Raw genomic sequence first — 16156 nt, forward strand, 5'->3', positions numbered from 1 at the left:
TAAGGAAGTTTGGTCAGAGGATTAGGTGCCCACACAGCACAGAAACAGCGTGAAAACGTGAAGAAAGGGACTCCAGTAAGTGTTTCCGGAGATGAGACCAGGGTGCACACAGCACTGTTTGTTAGTTTGCACGGGGGCTTGAGAGTGTTGGCATAATGGACTTTTTTCATCCTCAGAAGTTTTAGGTTTTGTACTTGTGACGTAAAGTGACATCAGGTTGTCTATGGGTCCATAGGATTAGTTTTCCCTTTACTAGAAAAGTCTTTGTAGCCTACCTACTGCACCCTTTCACTCCCCGGAAAATGCCCCCCAAATATAACTCAATCTGCCTACCTTTTTATGATTAACAAATATAAAGACTGATCAAACTAAGGATAACTAAATGGAAACAAGAATTTTGTTTTCTTTCCATTCACTGAATCTCTTTCTTGATTTCACAGTAAAATACTAAAAGAATTAAACTTTAAAATAGCCTAATCGTGCAGAGTGGTAGCTGTGTGTGACAAGGAAGTGAGCAAGGAAACCAGCCACCAAAGTGGTTAGAATACACCCTAGTTGGTTAGAATGACAGCTGGCCTACCTACCAAATCACAGGTAAAGGAGAAAGAAACAGAAGGAGAAAGAAAAGGTTTAACTCCCCCGAGGCTACAGAACCCAAGAGGCTCAACATGGTGGAGGGCTCTCTGTAAAAGGAAGAGAGCGGATGGCCCATACCAGGTTTGGGCTACCGCACAGGTCCAGTGTGATGGTAAGCACCAACCTCAACGTGAGTGAGTGAAATGCTGAGGCCAGCTGATGTCTTTGGACTGGCTTTCGCTCCGCAGGGCCTTGAGTCAAGTTTGCTTGCAAATTGAACTCTTCCCCCACCACCTTGTAACTTTAGAATAAAGGATTTTTTTTTATTTGTTTTGTTTTTTGCTTGTTTGTTTTTGGTGTCTGGTGTAGTGCCAATGTTAAGATAGGTAGTCAAAAGTACTGCAGAATATTAACATAAGGATTGATAATGAATTCAAGAGAACTGTATAACCTCGGAATCTTGCCTAGTAAGGACTTACGTGGGGCCAGTGGTGTCTTTGGCCAACATTTTCATAATGTTGATGTCAAGCAGGCTGTTGACCTTTTTATGTCATAATTAATATTCCTTTAGACCTTTAATTGAATATTTAAAAACAAATCTACCATATCAGAAGTTCTCTCTATTTAAAAATCTAATGAAAGCTTTTTATCCTCTTGTGAAAAATATACAAATTCCTCTAAGTATACATAAAATTCTGCATAAACTTTTGAGGTTCATAAACATATCCTTAATCTAATAGGTTAAGAAACTCTAACTCTGGATAAAAAGATTTCTATTCTATTTTTATTTAATATGTTTTTTTGTTATTGTTTAAACATATCATTGTAAAGGTGATACATTCTCTTTTTTGCTGTACATGGTTTTAAAATCCTTAGAAATAACTGATGGATGTCTTAGTTATCCAGAACTTAAAATATTTTAGGAGAATCTATCTGTGTTTTTAGTAAATTTTTATAATAGTTACCGGTTTTATTGGAAATAAAACTGCAATAATATGGAGCTATAATATAATAATTACAACTTAATATGTTAGAATTTTGCTACAGGTCTGAATGTATAGCGCAGTCTTGTGTTGCATAGTGTCAATGGAATTTCACATTAATAATGCAGTTTCACTAAAGAGGTTAACATATAACATGAATCTCTTTTAGTTTTACTTATGCTAAGTGAAAATTCTGTTAAACAATATAAATCATGCAAAAGACTTGGAGTTGTCTTCTCAAAGGATTTTTTTCCCCTTAAAATTAAAAGGAAAAATTTAATGACTGTAATTCGCATGGGATTGGCTTGCCCATATCTTTTGGAGTAGAAATCATGTCAAGAGCTGAAGCATATTCTATTTAAAACCACTATTGTTGCAGGTATTATGATTAGCTTGTACAGCACTGGGTCCAGGAATGGTCTGTATCCATTTACGTGTTCTTCCAAAGGGACTGTCTACAGGAAACAGACTGTTTCACTTTTAAATTTCTTTCACTGTCTTCTGATATGCTCATAATTTTGAGTCTGTGTGTGTGTGTGTGACTAACAGCTGAAATGCCTCCAGGTGAGTCATACCGCACTTCAATTTCTACAGATAAACTTAACAGTTCAACAGTCTATTGGTCACCCACACAAAAGCTTTGAAATATTTGGGGATAGAGATGTAAATGACCTCTTAAGACTGGTGGGGGCTCCTTTCCCACACTGCAGATGTTCACATAGAGAAATGCCCTCTTAGACACAGCGGGAGAGAGAATTGCAGTGCGCGTGTTCCCCAGAGGATGTGAGAAGGGTAAGAGGAAAGAGGAAGGTGTGAAAAGGGAAGAAGGAAGTCTTTTCTCAGTCTGGACCTCCTTACAGTAGGAAAAAACAAACTTAAAACAAGAACAGGTTTTTTATTTGTTTTGTTTTGTTTTCTCTACGTAAGTGTTAGCAGATCGATGACTGCAGAGAATCACCATAGCTGTTTGTGTCTCTGTCTTTCCAAGACCATGTAAGGTTAGGTTGTTTCAATATAATAAGCCAAGGATCCCCAACTTTTTATGAGATTCAGTTCTTTTTTACTGTTGAGCTATTGGAAAGGAGAAGCACTGGAAATACTAGCTTGCTGCTGTCTGGCCTCTATAAAGGAAATGGACCGTGCTTAAACCTCAACATTTGAGAGAGCACCTTGTTATTCAAGATAGCATTGGGCCTCTTGGCCCAAATGAATTCAATCCGGGATGCCAAGGAGACCCCGTGGCTGAAGGGGATAACTATATTTAGGTGAGAGCCCTTGAGGAGTTAGGGAGCCGGGGCATTCAGGAAGGTCGAGCTTTGCCAGTGGAAAGACGTGTGTTGATTTGGATGTAGGCATTACGAGCTTAAGTGCGTACCCTGGCCAGCGGTGTATCCAGACTGCAGGCCAGGTGTTAGATAGAGTGTTAGGGTGAATGGACAGAGCATGCCCTCCTTAAGGTGCCAAATTAAAAATAAATTAATTCAGTGGCAACCAAACAGAACATTTTCATAGTCAGAAGTTCCCAGGCCATGACTTTGTTGACTTAGTGGATATAAAGGTGGAGGGAGAGGTGAGTAAGGGAAGTATCTTGGGTGCAAAATTTAATGGAGTGATGAGAAACTCAGTGAGAAATAAGCACTATTTCAATGCAGTCTTAGACAAAAAAGATCAAAATCAATGTCCCCTAAAATTAATATGGAACAAAATATCAAAAATTTAAATAATGACCAGTGCCCTATGAAGTCATATTAAAGACTGAGGAAAAGGACAGTCTTGCATCCTGGCTTTTTAATTCAGGCAATAATATCACAATAAAATGTTTTCAAAATCTGTGTTTTCCTGATCTCATTTTCAGTTGAGAGAATAACCATGTTTGATCATTTCTCCTTGACCAATGATAATCTTAGACCATTTCTGACTAATTTAGAATGAAGTCAAATTATAATAAATTCTGTTTTGGTATAAATAAGATATTTCAACTTAAAAAAACTGTTCAGTTTTAATCTGTCTCAGGTTCTATTTGGCTTAACCTATTCCCCTTCCAACTTCTTAATGACTGAGCTTATCTAGACCTTATTTCTTAAGGAACATACAGAAAATGTTAATACCAAGCACAGGGATTTGACAGGTTTTATTCTCCTTTTTTGATAAACCTGAGAAAATATCTAGGAGGGAGTGAAATAAAACAATCTTTATATTAAGAAACTATTTGTATTTTATTGGTTGTCAGTGGCATTATTATTTTTTCTTTCTCTTCACCTGTTAGATATAGGTACTAAAATTTCAACAAACATAAGGAACTTACATTGACTTACTACTGGGATAATTAGAGTTGACAGTTGAAAACAAATGACAAAATAATGAGAGGCCCTGGCCGGTTGGCTCAGTGGTAGAGCGTCGGCCTGGCATGCAGGAGTCCCGGGTTCAATTCCCGGCCAGGGCACACAGGAGAGGCACCCACCTGCTTCTCCACCCCTCCCCCTCTCCTTCCTCTCTGTCTCTCTCTTCCCCTTCAGCAGCCAAGGCTCCATTGGAGCAAAGTTGGCCGGGGCGCTGAGGATGGCTCTATGGCCTCTGCCTTTGGTGCTAGAATGGCTCTGATTGTGGCAGAGCGACGCCCCCTGGTGGGCATGCCGGGTGGATCCCGGTCGGGCTCATGTGGGAGTCTGTCTGACTGCCTCCCCGTTTCCAACTTCAGAAAAATAAAAAAAAAAAAAAAAAAAAAAAAAAAAAGAGAGAGAGAGAGAATTGCTGAGGCCTTGCGATGGGTTCTTATAGTGGGTTGTATTATATCATTATCCCTATCACTGGTAAGATTTTAAATTTCCGTGGTAATTTAAAAATAAACAACTTAAGAGTGCTTGTGCAAAAAAAAATCTTTACCTCCCACCCCAACTCCTGCTATGAGAATCAGCCTCCTCTCCTATGGCCCCTCAGAAGGGATGAGGAGGCTGTCTGGCAGCCAGGTGTGCATAGGTGACCCCATTTTACGGACCATACCTGATTGTTCGGGAGGGGGAATAACCGAACTGAACCGGGCCAGGGAGGCCCTGCCTCCTGCCTGGGACTTTGAGTTACAGAACACTGTAACTCAGGTAGTATTGTTCCCCACAACCCCAGATGCAAGTGGATACATAGTTAGAGGCAGAGAATGTCATGGAAATTCACAGGCAGCTTGAAGTAATGAGGGATGGAAACTAAGAGATGGGAATGAAGTCAATTCCCAGAGAGGGGAGATGAGAAGTACATGCACCTGAGGTGAGAAAGAGCGAGCATCTAACGTCATCTCCAGTTCCTCCAAGGCCTGGCGGTACCACCTGCATTTTATGACTCAAGATTGCCCTGTAACCTCATAATAAAACTTTTTACACCAGAGTTCTTAACAGCCTTACAGTCTCGACTCAACACTTCAAAGTACTTCAAGCACCGAAGTGGTCCAAGTGATAATTGGCCTTCGATGATCTCTAATAAATGCCTAGAGGGAAGACACTTGTAGAATATGGTTTCTGGATGAAAAATCATATATATATATATATATATAATTTTTTTTTTTAACTAAAAGAAACCTAAAAATGTATTGATGAGTTTAATAGGGTTTTAAATAGGAAGATGGTTTCTTTCTCCTTTCCCTTCTGGATTGGACAGTAACAAAGCAGTACGTTATACAAGAAGCCCAGAGCAAAGGAGTGAGGGTTTCTGCAGGACACCTGTGAGAAGAGATTGGAAAGTGCAATGTATCACCCGGCAGTCTGAGGACAGAGAGGTCGCAGCAACTGCAGATTTTTGTCTCTCCTGCTGAAGAGGTATCTTTGTGGTCTCTGGAGGAAGCTCAGGTGGCTGTTTGTGGCTTTCAGGATCATGTCCTGACTTGGGAGCTATCTGAATGGAAAGAGATGCTGTGTGTATCTCAGGCACCGGGGTAGGGGGTGGTGAGCAAGGCCTTTGGAGGAATGATGGTATGTCAGCGGACTTGGAAAACTGTGGAGTATGAAAGGGGATGCTACTCCCTAGGTCCTGGCTATGGATTAGTTTCAATGTAGAAGTCTTCCGAGTTTGAGAATCTTGCGTGTAGTCCTCTTGTAGAAATGAGGTGCTCGGGTCGGCACTGGGTGGGGGACCTGTACTGGAAGCTGGTGGCAGCAGATTAGTGATTTTCTGTGTATATGACACAGTTGTGTTAGATTCTTCAGAATATACAATTGTCTGGCTGGAATTGTCCTCATTAGAATGCATCATTCCCTGAAGAGGCTTTCTATTAGTAAAGTACTCTGTACAGGAGGGAACTTGTGTGTTAGTTACTAATTGGTCTAAAATGTCACCCTTTGTGTGATTGGTTATCAGGGAGCTATGAAAGCTCTCTTTTCTGGGTGCTGGAAGGGGTGCCTGGAAGGCCAAAAGCATCCGGAGAAAGAAAGAATGTTGAAGGAAAAATAGAGAGAAAGTCAAAGTTAGTCATTAAAGAAATCAGGGTTACTCCATCCTTAGAGTAAAGCAATGCTGTACCTTCTTACTATGCTTATACATTCAGCTGACTAGATTGAGCAATTTTAATTCATTTAGAATGTTTTATTTTATTATCAAAAGCTACCCTCTAGGGAAAAATAGTTTTTATAAAGAATATATTATAAGGTTTGTCTCCATCAACATCCTGGGAAATTACGTTAAAAGTGAACGTATGTTCTCTTGCATATTTTTAGGCCATGAAGCATACATATATATTATATATATAAAATATACATACTTTATATATAATTTATTTACATTGTTTTGATAATACTTTTCATGCTATGGCACAATTTTCCTAATATCTCCAACGCAGAATTCGTTTAGTTAATACAATGAGCGGTTGTAAAACTCCTATTTATTAAGTATATAATGTATTGCTGACCTTGTAACTTTGAAGTCTAAGTCATCAGCTGACAACTTTTTAAGAATCAGAAAATATCCCAAACATTAGTTAGAAACTGACCTGCCTCTATCAGCTGAATCAGAAAAAAACAAAACCAAACCCTGTTTTGAACTTAAGACTTGTCCTCCATGTTATAAATGCCAGTCTGACAAGCAATACAAAAGCAAAAACATTAAAAACAAAATGTATCAAAATACGCACAAATTCCTAGAAAAGAGATGCTAACGTGTGGGTCTAATCATCTGGCTTTAAAATAACATGGCTGACAGGGTGTGCAGGCGTACCTGAGTTGGCGATCTTTTCTCCTGAAGGTTTGGTCGAACGCTTCTAAAACCTTTTGCTGCAAGAGAGGAATATGTAGCATCTCCGTTCAGTGTCTCTTGATCATTGTAAGATCTCCAAGCTTTTATTAAGGGAACACAAATTGGATAAAAAAATATCTACATTCACTTTTAACATTTTTTGAAATAAAAAGAAATTTGAAGTTTTCTTTAGGAATGTAATTTAATATGCACAACTGTACATGCAATTTAACTTTTCTGTGAGGTTAACAATGTGGTTATAAATATGTTTTTAAAAAATCTCAGAACAAATGGAATGGTTATTCAGAAGAGCTCTTTCTGTACCTGAGTCTGGTGACTGAGAATCACGCCCTAAAGAAAAAGAAATGTTGGAATTAATATGAGGGTAAAGGAAATGTACAATTGACTAAAGATCATTTGCCAAAGAACTACATGCATTTTTTTGGCAACATTATCTCAGTTCTAAAATTCTGCGTATAGAAAATATACCTATGAGAAGTTTGTACATAGATTTTTACTTCAATTGGAATATTCATTATGTAGTTATAAAACATAATTAACATATATTGCACTGACACTCCCCCCTTCAATTTTATTGCAACCACGTAATTTTATCTTATTATTGCCCAAACTGAATATATGAATTTCTAATATCAAATTAAAGCATCAAAGGGTATCTGGTTTGAGCACCGTTAAGTGTTCTTGTAGCATTGAATCTAACCACCAGATTCTTAGCTTCTGATGCCCTAGTGTTATCATGTTCCACTCCTGTGTTAGGTAGCAATCAATTTTTTTGTAGTTTTTTTTTTTTAGTTTGAAGAAAGTGTAAACGTGTCTTCCATAATATGTGATATTTCAAATCATTCTCTAGACATTGAAATTTCTTATTTTTTTATGATAATTGCTAATTTATATAGCATGGATTATAACTCCAGCGAATTCAAAATCAGAGTAATAAAATGAGTACCATAGAGTGAAAATAACTGTGAAGAATTATATGTGAAATGTTTACTAGACCCCATTTCTAGGTGTTGATGGGAACAGAAATGACTGGAAGTCTCAATTACTTGGATGATAATGAGGACTCTATACAGCACACAAACCGTAGTGTGAGGCGCAGAGCCGTCATTAGAATTCTGCTGTGAGGCAGTCAGGGAGAGAGATGTACTAACCACCGGGTTACAACATGCTGGCTGTGGATACGGAGCACGTTCTGGAAGTTGGAACTTGGGGAAGCGGCAATGGAAAGACAAGCAGCATGAACAGTAATAATTATTATTTGTGTTATTATTTTCTTGGGAGCAGGGATTTCATTTTACTCCGGTCTCATGTAACTGAGCTCTTATCGAGAAGGGTGTGCGGGAATGTCCTGGGGACGGAGGCGGGAGGAGCCCGATGCTCGGAGGTATGCGAGGTATGGATGTGGTGAGGATGGAGAAGGTATATTGAGAAGAGCTGAAGAACATTTTGAAATCAACTTCCACTAATTGATAGTTTGTAGAAGGCCAGTTCATTTGCTTACTGGTGATCACATTACAGATTATGGGAACTTGAGTGAGATAAGCATTAGGTGTGAGAATCGGAAGACGGTCATTCTAAGCTCAGCGAGGGGTTCCCCTCCTCCCCCATACTGGGCCCAGGGATTTCCAAATGCAACTGTACTCTATGTTACAGGAAATATGAGATAGTAATCATGGTGTGCTCTACTGAAAAGTCACGTTTAACATAGTAGACATGACTGTGGAGAATTGCAAGTAAGGAGAAAAGAATAAAATTGGTAAAGATGAAAACTTCAGGATGAGCCCATATTTTAGTGAAGTTAATGTCTGTGATTCAAGTATACTCTTAGGAGGGTGGGCTCTTAAGGGCATTCAGGTGTACTACATTGCAGTTTCTTTAAATGAAATACAACTATAATATTTAAAACACCCAGTCCTGCTTTGCTATTTTATTTTAATTCTTCAGAGGTGCTGAAGGATAAATAACTTCAGATATTGTTGACCACGGCCCTGCTTTTAGTTCATCCCTTCCAGGAAAGCTCAGGAAGGGACAGCAAGTGTGGTTAGCAAGCGTGGTTAGGAGCAGGTGACAGAAAACACAGAGGCCTCCTGGATCCATGTCCAGTAGAGAGAATATAGCTTTAAAAAGTGACTTGGCAGATGCATGGGGGGAAATGGTTTTGTCCAATATCTTGAATATTATTTAGGATCATTCATTGTGAAGACACAGAGCTAGAAGTCTAGGGATCAGCCCTGTAAATGTCTAGTGTTTGTTAGCAGGTGGCCATTGCTTCTCTGAAAGTCTAAGATGAGTTAATGGGACAGATTGATCATTCCCTGGATTTTTTGCATGTGACTATTAATAGGGTCTTTGAGGATGAAGAACTACAGTCTCTCCTCACTGGTGCAGTGAGCACTCCTGGTGTCCAGGTAGGAGGTGGGGGAGCACACCTGTCAGAGAAGTTGTTGAGGCCTCTGGGCTTGGTGTCAGGGGTTGGGCTGGTTCCCTCAGAGGCCCTTTCCAACTTTATGATTCCAACACTTAAATTCTGATGTGGTATATTAGACATTATAGACTATACTTTTCTTTAAAAGCATGATGATTTTAATTCTTATAGCTCCCTCCTTTATGGGGCGCAGTTACTTTGTAAGAATTGATTTAAACATATTAATTAAATTCAAATGAACTAATAATTAAATGCCCACAGTGTTTGTAAGTACTGTGATAAGCCTTTTTATTTATTTTCTTCATTTACCCTCATTTAATTTTGACAAATCTTTGGGAGTCTAGGAAACAATCAAGTTTGTTGATTGTTTTCCTACCTCTAAGAGGTAGGAAATTGACAAACAAATTCTATTATTATTATTATTTTTAAGGAAACCCGAGCAAAAGACAGGTGAATTTTCCTCAGGGTCTAAAGCATGCAGGTGGTGTTTCTTGGCACAGTGGTCTGGTCACCACAGCAGCTCATCCTTACCAGTGTTACCTTAGACTGCCAGGTGGTTTGGGTAAAAAGAAAATGTACTTCAGAAAGGCTAATTGTTTCTCTATACTCATTGTTTTGGTTCTAGCTTAGATGTAAAACATTTGTGTGCGTATGAATTACCAGTGGGACTTTACTTTTTGAGAATGAAAAGGAGAAAGACTGATTTAGGGTAAGAAGAGTTGATGACTAGCAGCTTTTGAGAGGTGAGAGAGAGAGAACCATAAAACTTTTTTACTTAAAGGTTGGAGTGTTTCAACAATATCTAATGCAATAAATATTTACTAATCCCCTTTTGATTAAAGACTATGTTAAATAAGGTTTTAGGAAGGCTACCATATAATGTGAAGGGCATAAAAAGGAGGTGATTTCTTTCTTCAAAATGTAATGAAAACTTCTTTTATTTTTATTTTTTCCAAGTCTTTTTTTTTTTTTTTTTTTGTATTTTTCTGAAGCTGGAAACGGAGAGAGACAGTCAGACAGACTCCCGCATGCGCCCGACCGGGATCCACCCGGCACGCCCACCAGGGGGCGACGCTCTGCCCCTCAGGGGCGTCGCTCTGCCGCGACCAGAGCCACTCTAGCGCCTGGGACAGAGGCCAAGGAGCCATCCCCAGTGCCCGGGCCATCTTTGCTCCAATGGAGCCTTGGCTGCGGGAGGGGAAGAGAGAGACAGAGCGGAAGGAGAGGGGGAGGGGTGGAGAAGCAGATGGGCGCTTCTCCTGTGTGCCCTGGTGAAAACTTCTTTTAAAAAGGGATCATACTGGCCCTAGCTGGTTGGCTCAGTGGTAGAGTGTTGGCCTGGCATGTGGAAGTCCCAGGTTCAATTCCCGGTCAGGGCACACAGGAGAAGGGACCATCTGCTTCTCCACACCTCCCTTACCCCTTCTTTCACACGCTCTCTCTCTTCTCCTCTCACAGCTGGGGTCAGAGCAAGTTGGGACCAGGCACTGAGATTGGCTCCATGGCCTCACCTCAGGTGCTTAAATAGCTCAATTGCCAAGCAACAGAATAGTGTACCCAGATGGGCAGAGCAACACTGGGCAGGGGGCTGCTGGGTGTATCCTGGTCAGGGCGCATGTGGGAGTCTGCCTTTCTGCCTCCCCACCTCTCACTTAATTAAAAAAAAGGGATTATACTTATGTGGCTTAATACAAGAGAGGTTTATTTTTATGTAACAAGTCCAAAATTCAGGGGACTTTATTCTCCATAAACCTAATTCCTAATCATATAAAATTTAAAATGACCCATAACCACTACAAACTTATTACTGAAGATTATTTCATATTCCTAAAGTGTTAAATGTTTTCTATTATTTTGATTCTGAAGCATTAAGTATTTCCTTTTAAGTTTAGTACTCTATATGAAATTGCTGTTATTGTAGTGTTGACTCTAAAGGGCGATCTCTAATACAATCAATATTATTCCTTTCGTGGTTACCTTTATAAATAGCAACAATTTGGCATTGTGGAATCAGTGCCGTATTCCCTAGCACGTGCGTCAGTCAGGGTCCACATCTAAGTAGCATGGGCTAGAATTTTACTTGGTTGAAATGTCAGTGATATTCGTGGCATAGGCATTGCGATTACCTAGTGGCTCTGGACTTTATTTATTTTTGTATTTCCCTTTATTCCCATTTCCCTCAGGTAACCCATGTAAACACATCTGTAGTTTCTCTAACAGCTTCTCGTGCTCATATACACATGAGCAAACATGTACACATACATAGTTAGAAAGATTTTTTTTTAAGCCAAATTGTATGACATGCATTGCAATACAACTTACATTAAAAAAATGCAACATATATTATGGAACCACCTGGCCTGGTGTTTAAACTCGGACATTGAAATCCACTTGTGGATTGGAGGTGCCGGGCAGGGGCAGCGTTCTCCACATGGAAGACTGTTTTCCTCGACAAAGCCGGGTAGTTTAGCATCAAGAACATCCTGAACATTTAATTAACTACTAAATGTGTGTGTGTAAAGGACACCGACATGCCCAGTGAGAATTAAAATAATTTAAACATTTTCCATCTCTTTCCCACTGCTGCTCCCAAACCCCACAAATGTAAATAAAAAACAAAGACCCCCCCCCCCCCCCACTGCCAGGTAAGCAACTGAAGGTGTAGATGTATTTCTGGGTCTGGAGTAATGGGGTTGATGAGCTCACTTTTGATGGCAACGTCCCCTCTCAGAGCAGACTGTGCTACAAGCTGCGGTAAGTCATGACAGACACTTCCTACATAGCCACCTACCTTAGTTGATGCTTCCATAGCGAACTCCCAATTACTTCCTAGAGCATAGTTGTACCTGTGGTTGCACCCGAATTGTCATTGCATCCAGATGTTTAAAACTAGGTGTTAGAAGCATCTTTGCTGACTAGATTAAAGGAAGGCTTAAGGTCCTATCAAAACAAATAATCTATCATCCAGTTTGCAACTTTTGGTGAAGAAATGAATTATTAAATATTCAGTTTTCTACAAATCCCTCTTTCTGACCTCCCATGTCCCCGCCCCTCAACAGTGTTTTAGCTTAAAACACAACAAAAGCATGTATGAGTTACCTCGATTAAATATTATGCTTCTTTAGTTCATAAGAGAGAAAAACTTAGTTATTAACTCTTGCAGTACTTAATACATTTTTGGCAAGTGACTTGTTTTTAATTATATTTTAAAAATATTTTCTACACGATATCAGTTTCCTTGAGCTTTTTTAGTTTTAGAACAGGAACAGTCAGGAGGGATAGGAGCTATTCTTGAGACAAGAAAAATAAGAACCTGTGGGACATTGAAAAGGGATTTATAGTCACTTTCTTCATCTAACAAGATAATTCTGGAAAGAGAGAAAGGTCAGATAAAGCCATTCAAGTGTGACATTCTGTGAGTTAGTTATACCTGCAGCCAATAGGTTTGGAGAACTCTGAACTCTCTTCACAGATGTTAATGTAACAGACATGGCGGCACGTTTGCGAGCACACCCACCGCTATCTGGAAGCAAAAAAAATGACATAGCAGAGGCCACAGCAAAGGAGAAAAAGCACATGCGACATCATGCATTTTAAGTGAAATCTGCCAGACAATCATGTGGAAGGTGAACAGTCAGAATTAGTAACCATGGACTCTGTCAGCAAATTTCACAACCACCCCAAACTAAAACAAGCAAACGAAAACAAAACAAAACAAAAGAAAAAAGCAGGGGTCTGTTTTAGCAAAAGATGCCAATGCTTTGGTAAAAAAAAAAAAAAAAAAAAAAAAGTCAGATTTACTTAACATTTTATGCTTTTTTAAAAATAAAAACACAAATATAAAACTCAACTTTGCTTATGCCACTTAAAGACTATTAAATTTATAAGCAATGCAACTAGCTTTTAGAGTTATGGATAACCTCTATTTCAGGATTAAGAACAATGGTATAATATACTTTCGTGTCCATGATTTAGGTTTACTGTATTTTAGCTATTATGATTCCTGAAGAGAATTAGCACCTCTTGCAGTAAACATTTTTAACTGATATAGGCATGATATATTTAATATACAGGATTCATAAATAAGCATAACATTATGGAATATCTATATCTTTCCATAGCTCTTATTAGTTGTGGAAATAATTAGCCTAATTGAAAACAAAAATAATATTGATATATATTATTGAAATGAAAATGTTTTATAAAACTAGTTTTTATACTTTTGAAAATCTATAAATTTACACTTGTGCAAGTCACAACATGAAGCAAAGTAGGCAAAAATGTACCACCGAGCATAATGTGATATAAGTTTAGAGTTACAAGACTTCTAAAATTGGAAGGTTAAGGTTCTATTTCCGAACAGATTCCAATTCCATTCCCACATTCCTTTGTAGATGGAATGTGCAATAAATAGTTTTTCTCATTCCCCTGGAGCCGAAACAACTTAAATTTAATTTATTTAGAAAGTTATAACGAGAGAAAAATAATGTAACCACCAATATAATTATTATGTATTCCTGTCGGCTATTCTGTTTTTCTTTCTCTTTATTTCCTTTTTCATATGTTTTTTATTTTTCAATTATGGTTGACATACAGTATTATATTAATGTCAGGTGTACAGCTTAGTGATTAGATATTTATACTTTTTATTTCTTAAAATTATCCACTTTTTTATTGTACATTAGGGAACTTAAGAGTGCTTGGAAGTATGACTTGAATTAATTATTGGTAAATCATAAGTAGTAAGTCAGTAGACCTAAAAATGGGTAGAATGAGTCTCCCATCAAAATATAATTTCTTAAATATGTATAAAATACCAATTTCCTAATGCAGATGATAAAATAGGAAAATAACTTGAAACAACATAAAGTAAGTAAAATAAATCAAAGACATAATTGTAATTCCATGACCAAACCTAGAAAGACATAAATGGTGAAAACAGACAATGAAAGATGCCTTCAAGAGAGGCAGCAATAGGATTTAGCAAACTCTGCAAACTGAAAAGAGCTATGAGGGGTGAGCATTTCTGATAAAATGGAGGTAATGTCATTGAACATGTAGTATGCAGTAGCTATGATGGTCTAAGAGGGTTCTATAATCAAAGGTGTTGAAAATGCCAACTGATGGCTCTTGAAGAGATTTACTCTTTTCGTTCTATTCATTCTGAACATCTGAGAAGAAGCAGTGAGAGGATTTCGGAATGAGGAGATCCAGGGTCACTGCTTACATCCATGGTTCCCAAACTGTGTGTGGAGATGCCCTGGGCTAACTCAGTTGATTCATTAGGGTTCGGAGGGGTATTTTACATTTTTGAGGAAACTCAGTGATATTTATCAGATACTGCATGAACTACTTGAAGATATTTTTTAAATCTTAAAATGAAGATGCTGTCTCGCACACTTTTGGTCATTCTGAAGAATCCTAATGCTACTCTCACCCTCCCACTCATTAATGACCTGCAGGGCTACAGTCATGAGTGACTTGTACCTGCTTCCTCCCAGATGCAAGACTCTTGGAAGCTGTGTCTGCTGCTGAAAACACTCACGTGGGCAAATCACATACAATGAATCATTTCATGTCTTTCCTTTCTTCCATAGCTAAGATTTGCCTTAGAAAATAATGGATCATGAATTCTTAGAGGGAAATGTAGCATCTTTTGTATGTATCTTTATATATCATTCAGATCTTTCAATGTGAGAAATGAACACATTTCCTTTGGCTCGTTCTACTATGTATTTGACTAAAAAGCAAAGAGCTGCTTTGCTTTAAAATAATCTTTTTTCTTAAATCTGAGTGACTAACACATAGATATTTAAATAGTGACATAAGTCTGTAGTGATTGATAGGTAGATAATGAAAACTAATTTTATTTATTAGGTATTTAAGCACTCATTTTTACTCTGTTTTGCTGTACAGCAACAGTGCTTTTTTCACCTTCCTACCACAATATTTATACGTAATTTTAAAGAATGGTAGGTTTTTATAAAAATCTTAAACAAAGGGTTAATAATCACTTTTTACCCATTTGGTATGCCTAAGTTTGATATCATCTTTTCTATGCATATATATGTAGGTTTACCCATATAAACAAAATAACTGTGCAAATTAGCATTCTACATAGAACCAAGCTCATTCCTTTGAAATGAGAGGGTGTTTAGAGGGCTTTATTCCTTCTGCTATAGCAGACTTGGCCCAAGTACCCAGAGACCTAAAAAATACACAGATTTCTATTTTCCCACTTTGCCATTAGGAATTAAATTTTATGAATAAGAAGGTTAATTGAATGCATTGATCATGAATATGGTTTTTTTTAGTATAATTACATATTATACCTCTTTCATAATAGGGTTATAATTAATAGGAAAATCAGCACTCCACAAAATGAAGGACACTGGGAAGTTATGTCTGAAGTCAATTTAAGTCTGAGAAGATGCCTCAGAACAGTTATGGAATTCTGTGTCTTCCCATAGTTATTATTAGTTGTGGAGACAGAACTTTCTCATGTGGACATTCTGCTGGAGTGACTATACTTTCACAGCATGACTTATCCTAGTTCATCTATGTATGGGCTGTCTATTCTTCCTTATTTTTTTAAACATAGTAACACATTTTATTTATGTCTGTTCCTAATGGTTGGGATAAGTCAGCACTGAAAAAAGTAACAGAACAGCTTAGACAACTGGCAAAATTACAGAGGTGTGGCCCCTGCCACCACCGCTCTGCCCCCCACCCCCACCCGGTAGTCCACATGTTGGGAGTGGAGGGGTAGACACCTGTGGCAGGAAGCTCATGACAGGTCTGGCATCTTCTGGGCTCTCCCTGCTTCTGATTTGCCTCTTTTAATCTCTTTTATCTAATAATAGGTTTTCTTTTATTTCCCATGTCTAATTCCCACACCTCCAATTCATTTCTAAGGTCAAGATTTCTCTTGATTTCAAAG

General features: G+C 38.3%; 1 protein-coding gene across 13 annotated transcripts in view; it reads right to left on the reverse strand.

Moving 5' to 3' along the window:
• Positions 1–16156, reverse strand: part of SORBS2 (sorbin and SH3 domain containing 2) — a 129515-nt gene that overhangs the window by 75585 nt on the left and 37774 nt on the right. For 5 of the 13 annotated variants that reach the window (XM_066236211.1, XM_066236210.1, XM_066236209.1 and 2 more), the window contains exons 3-5: positions 12647–12739; positions 7095–7121; positions 6753–6871 (exon numbers count right to left, since the gene is read on the reverse strand). In XM_066236211.1, coding sequence (XP_066092308.1) covers positions 6753–6871; positions 7095–7121; positions 12647–12739 — 239 coding nt within the window. Of the gene's footprint in view, positions 1–5300; positions 5943–6752; positions 6872–7094; positions 7122–12646; positions 12740–16156 lie in introns of all 13 variants that reach the window. The other 8 variants (XM_066236214.1, XM_066236223.1, XM_066236213.1 and 5 more) reach the window with 3 other exon arrangements.

Source organism: Saccopteryx bilineata, chromosome 6 (genome assembly GCF_036850765.1).
Source record: "Saccopteryx bilineata isolate mSacBil1 chromosome 6, mSacBil1_pri_phased_curated, whole genome shotgun sequence".
Lineage (NCBI taxonomy): Eukaryota > Metazoa > Chordata > Mammalia > Chiroptera > Emballonuridae > Saccopteryx > Saccopteryx bilineata.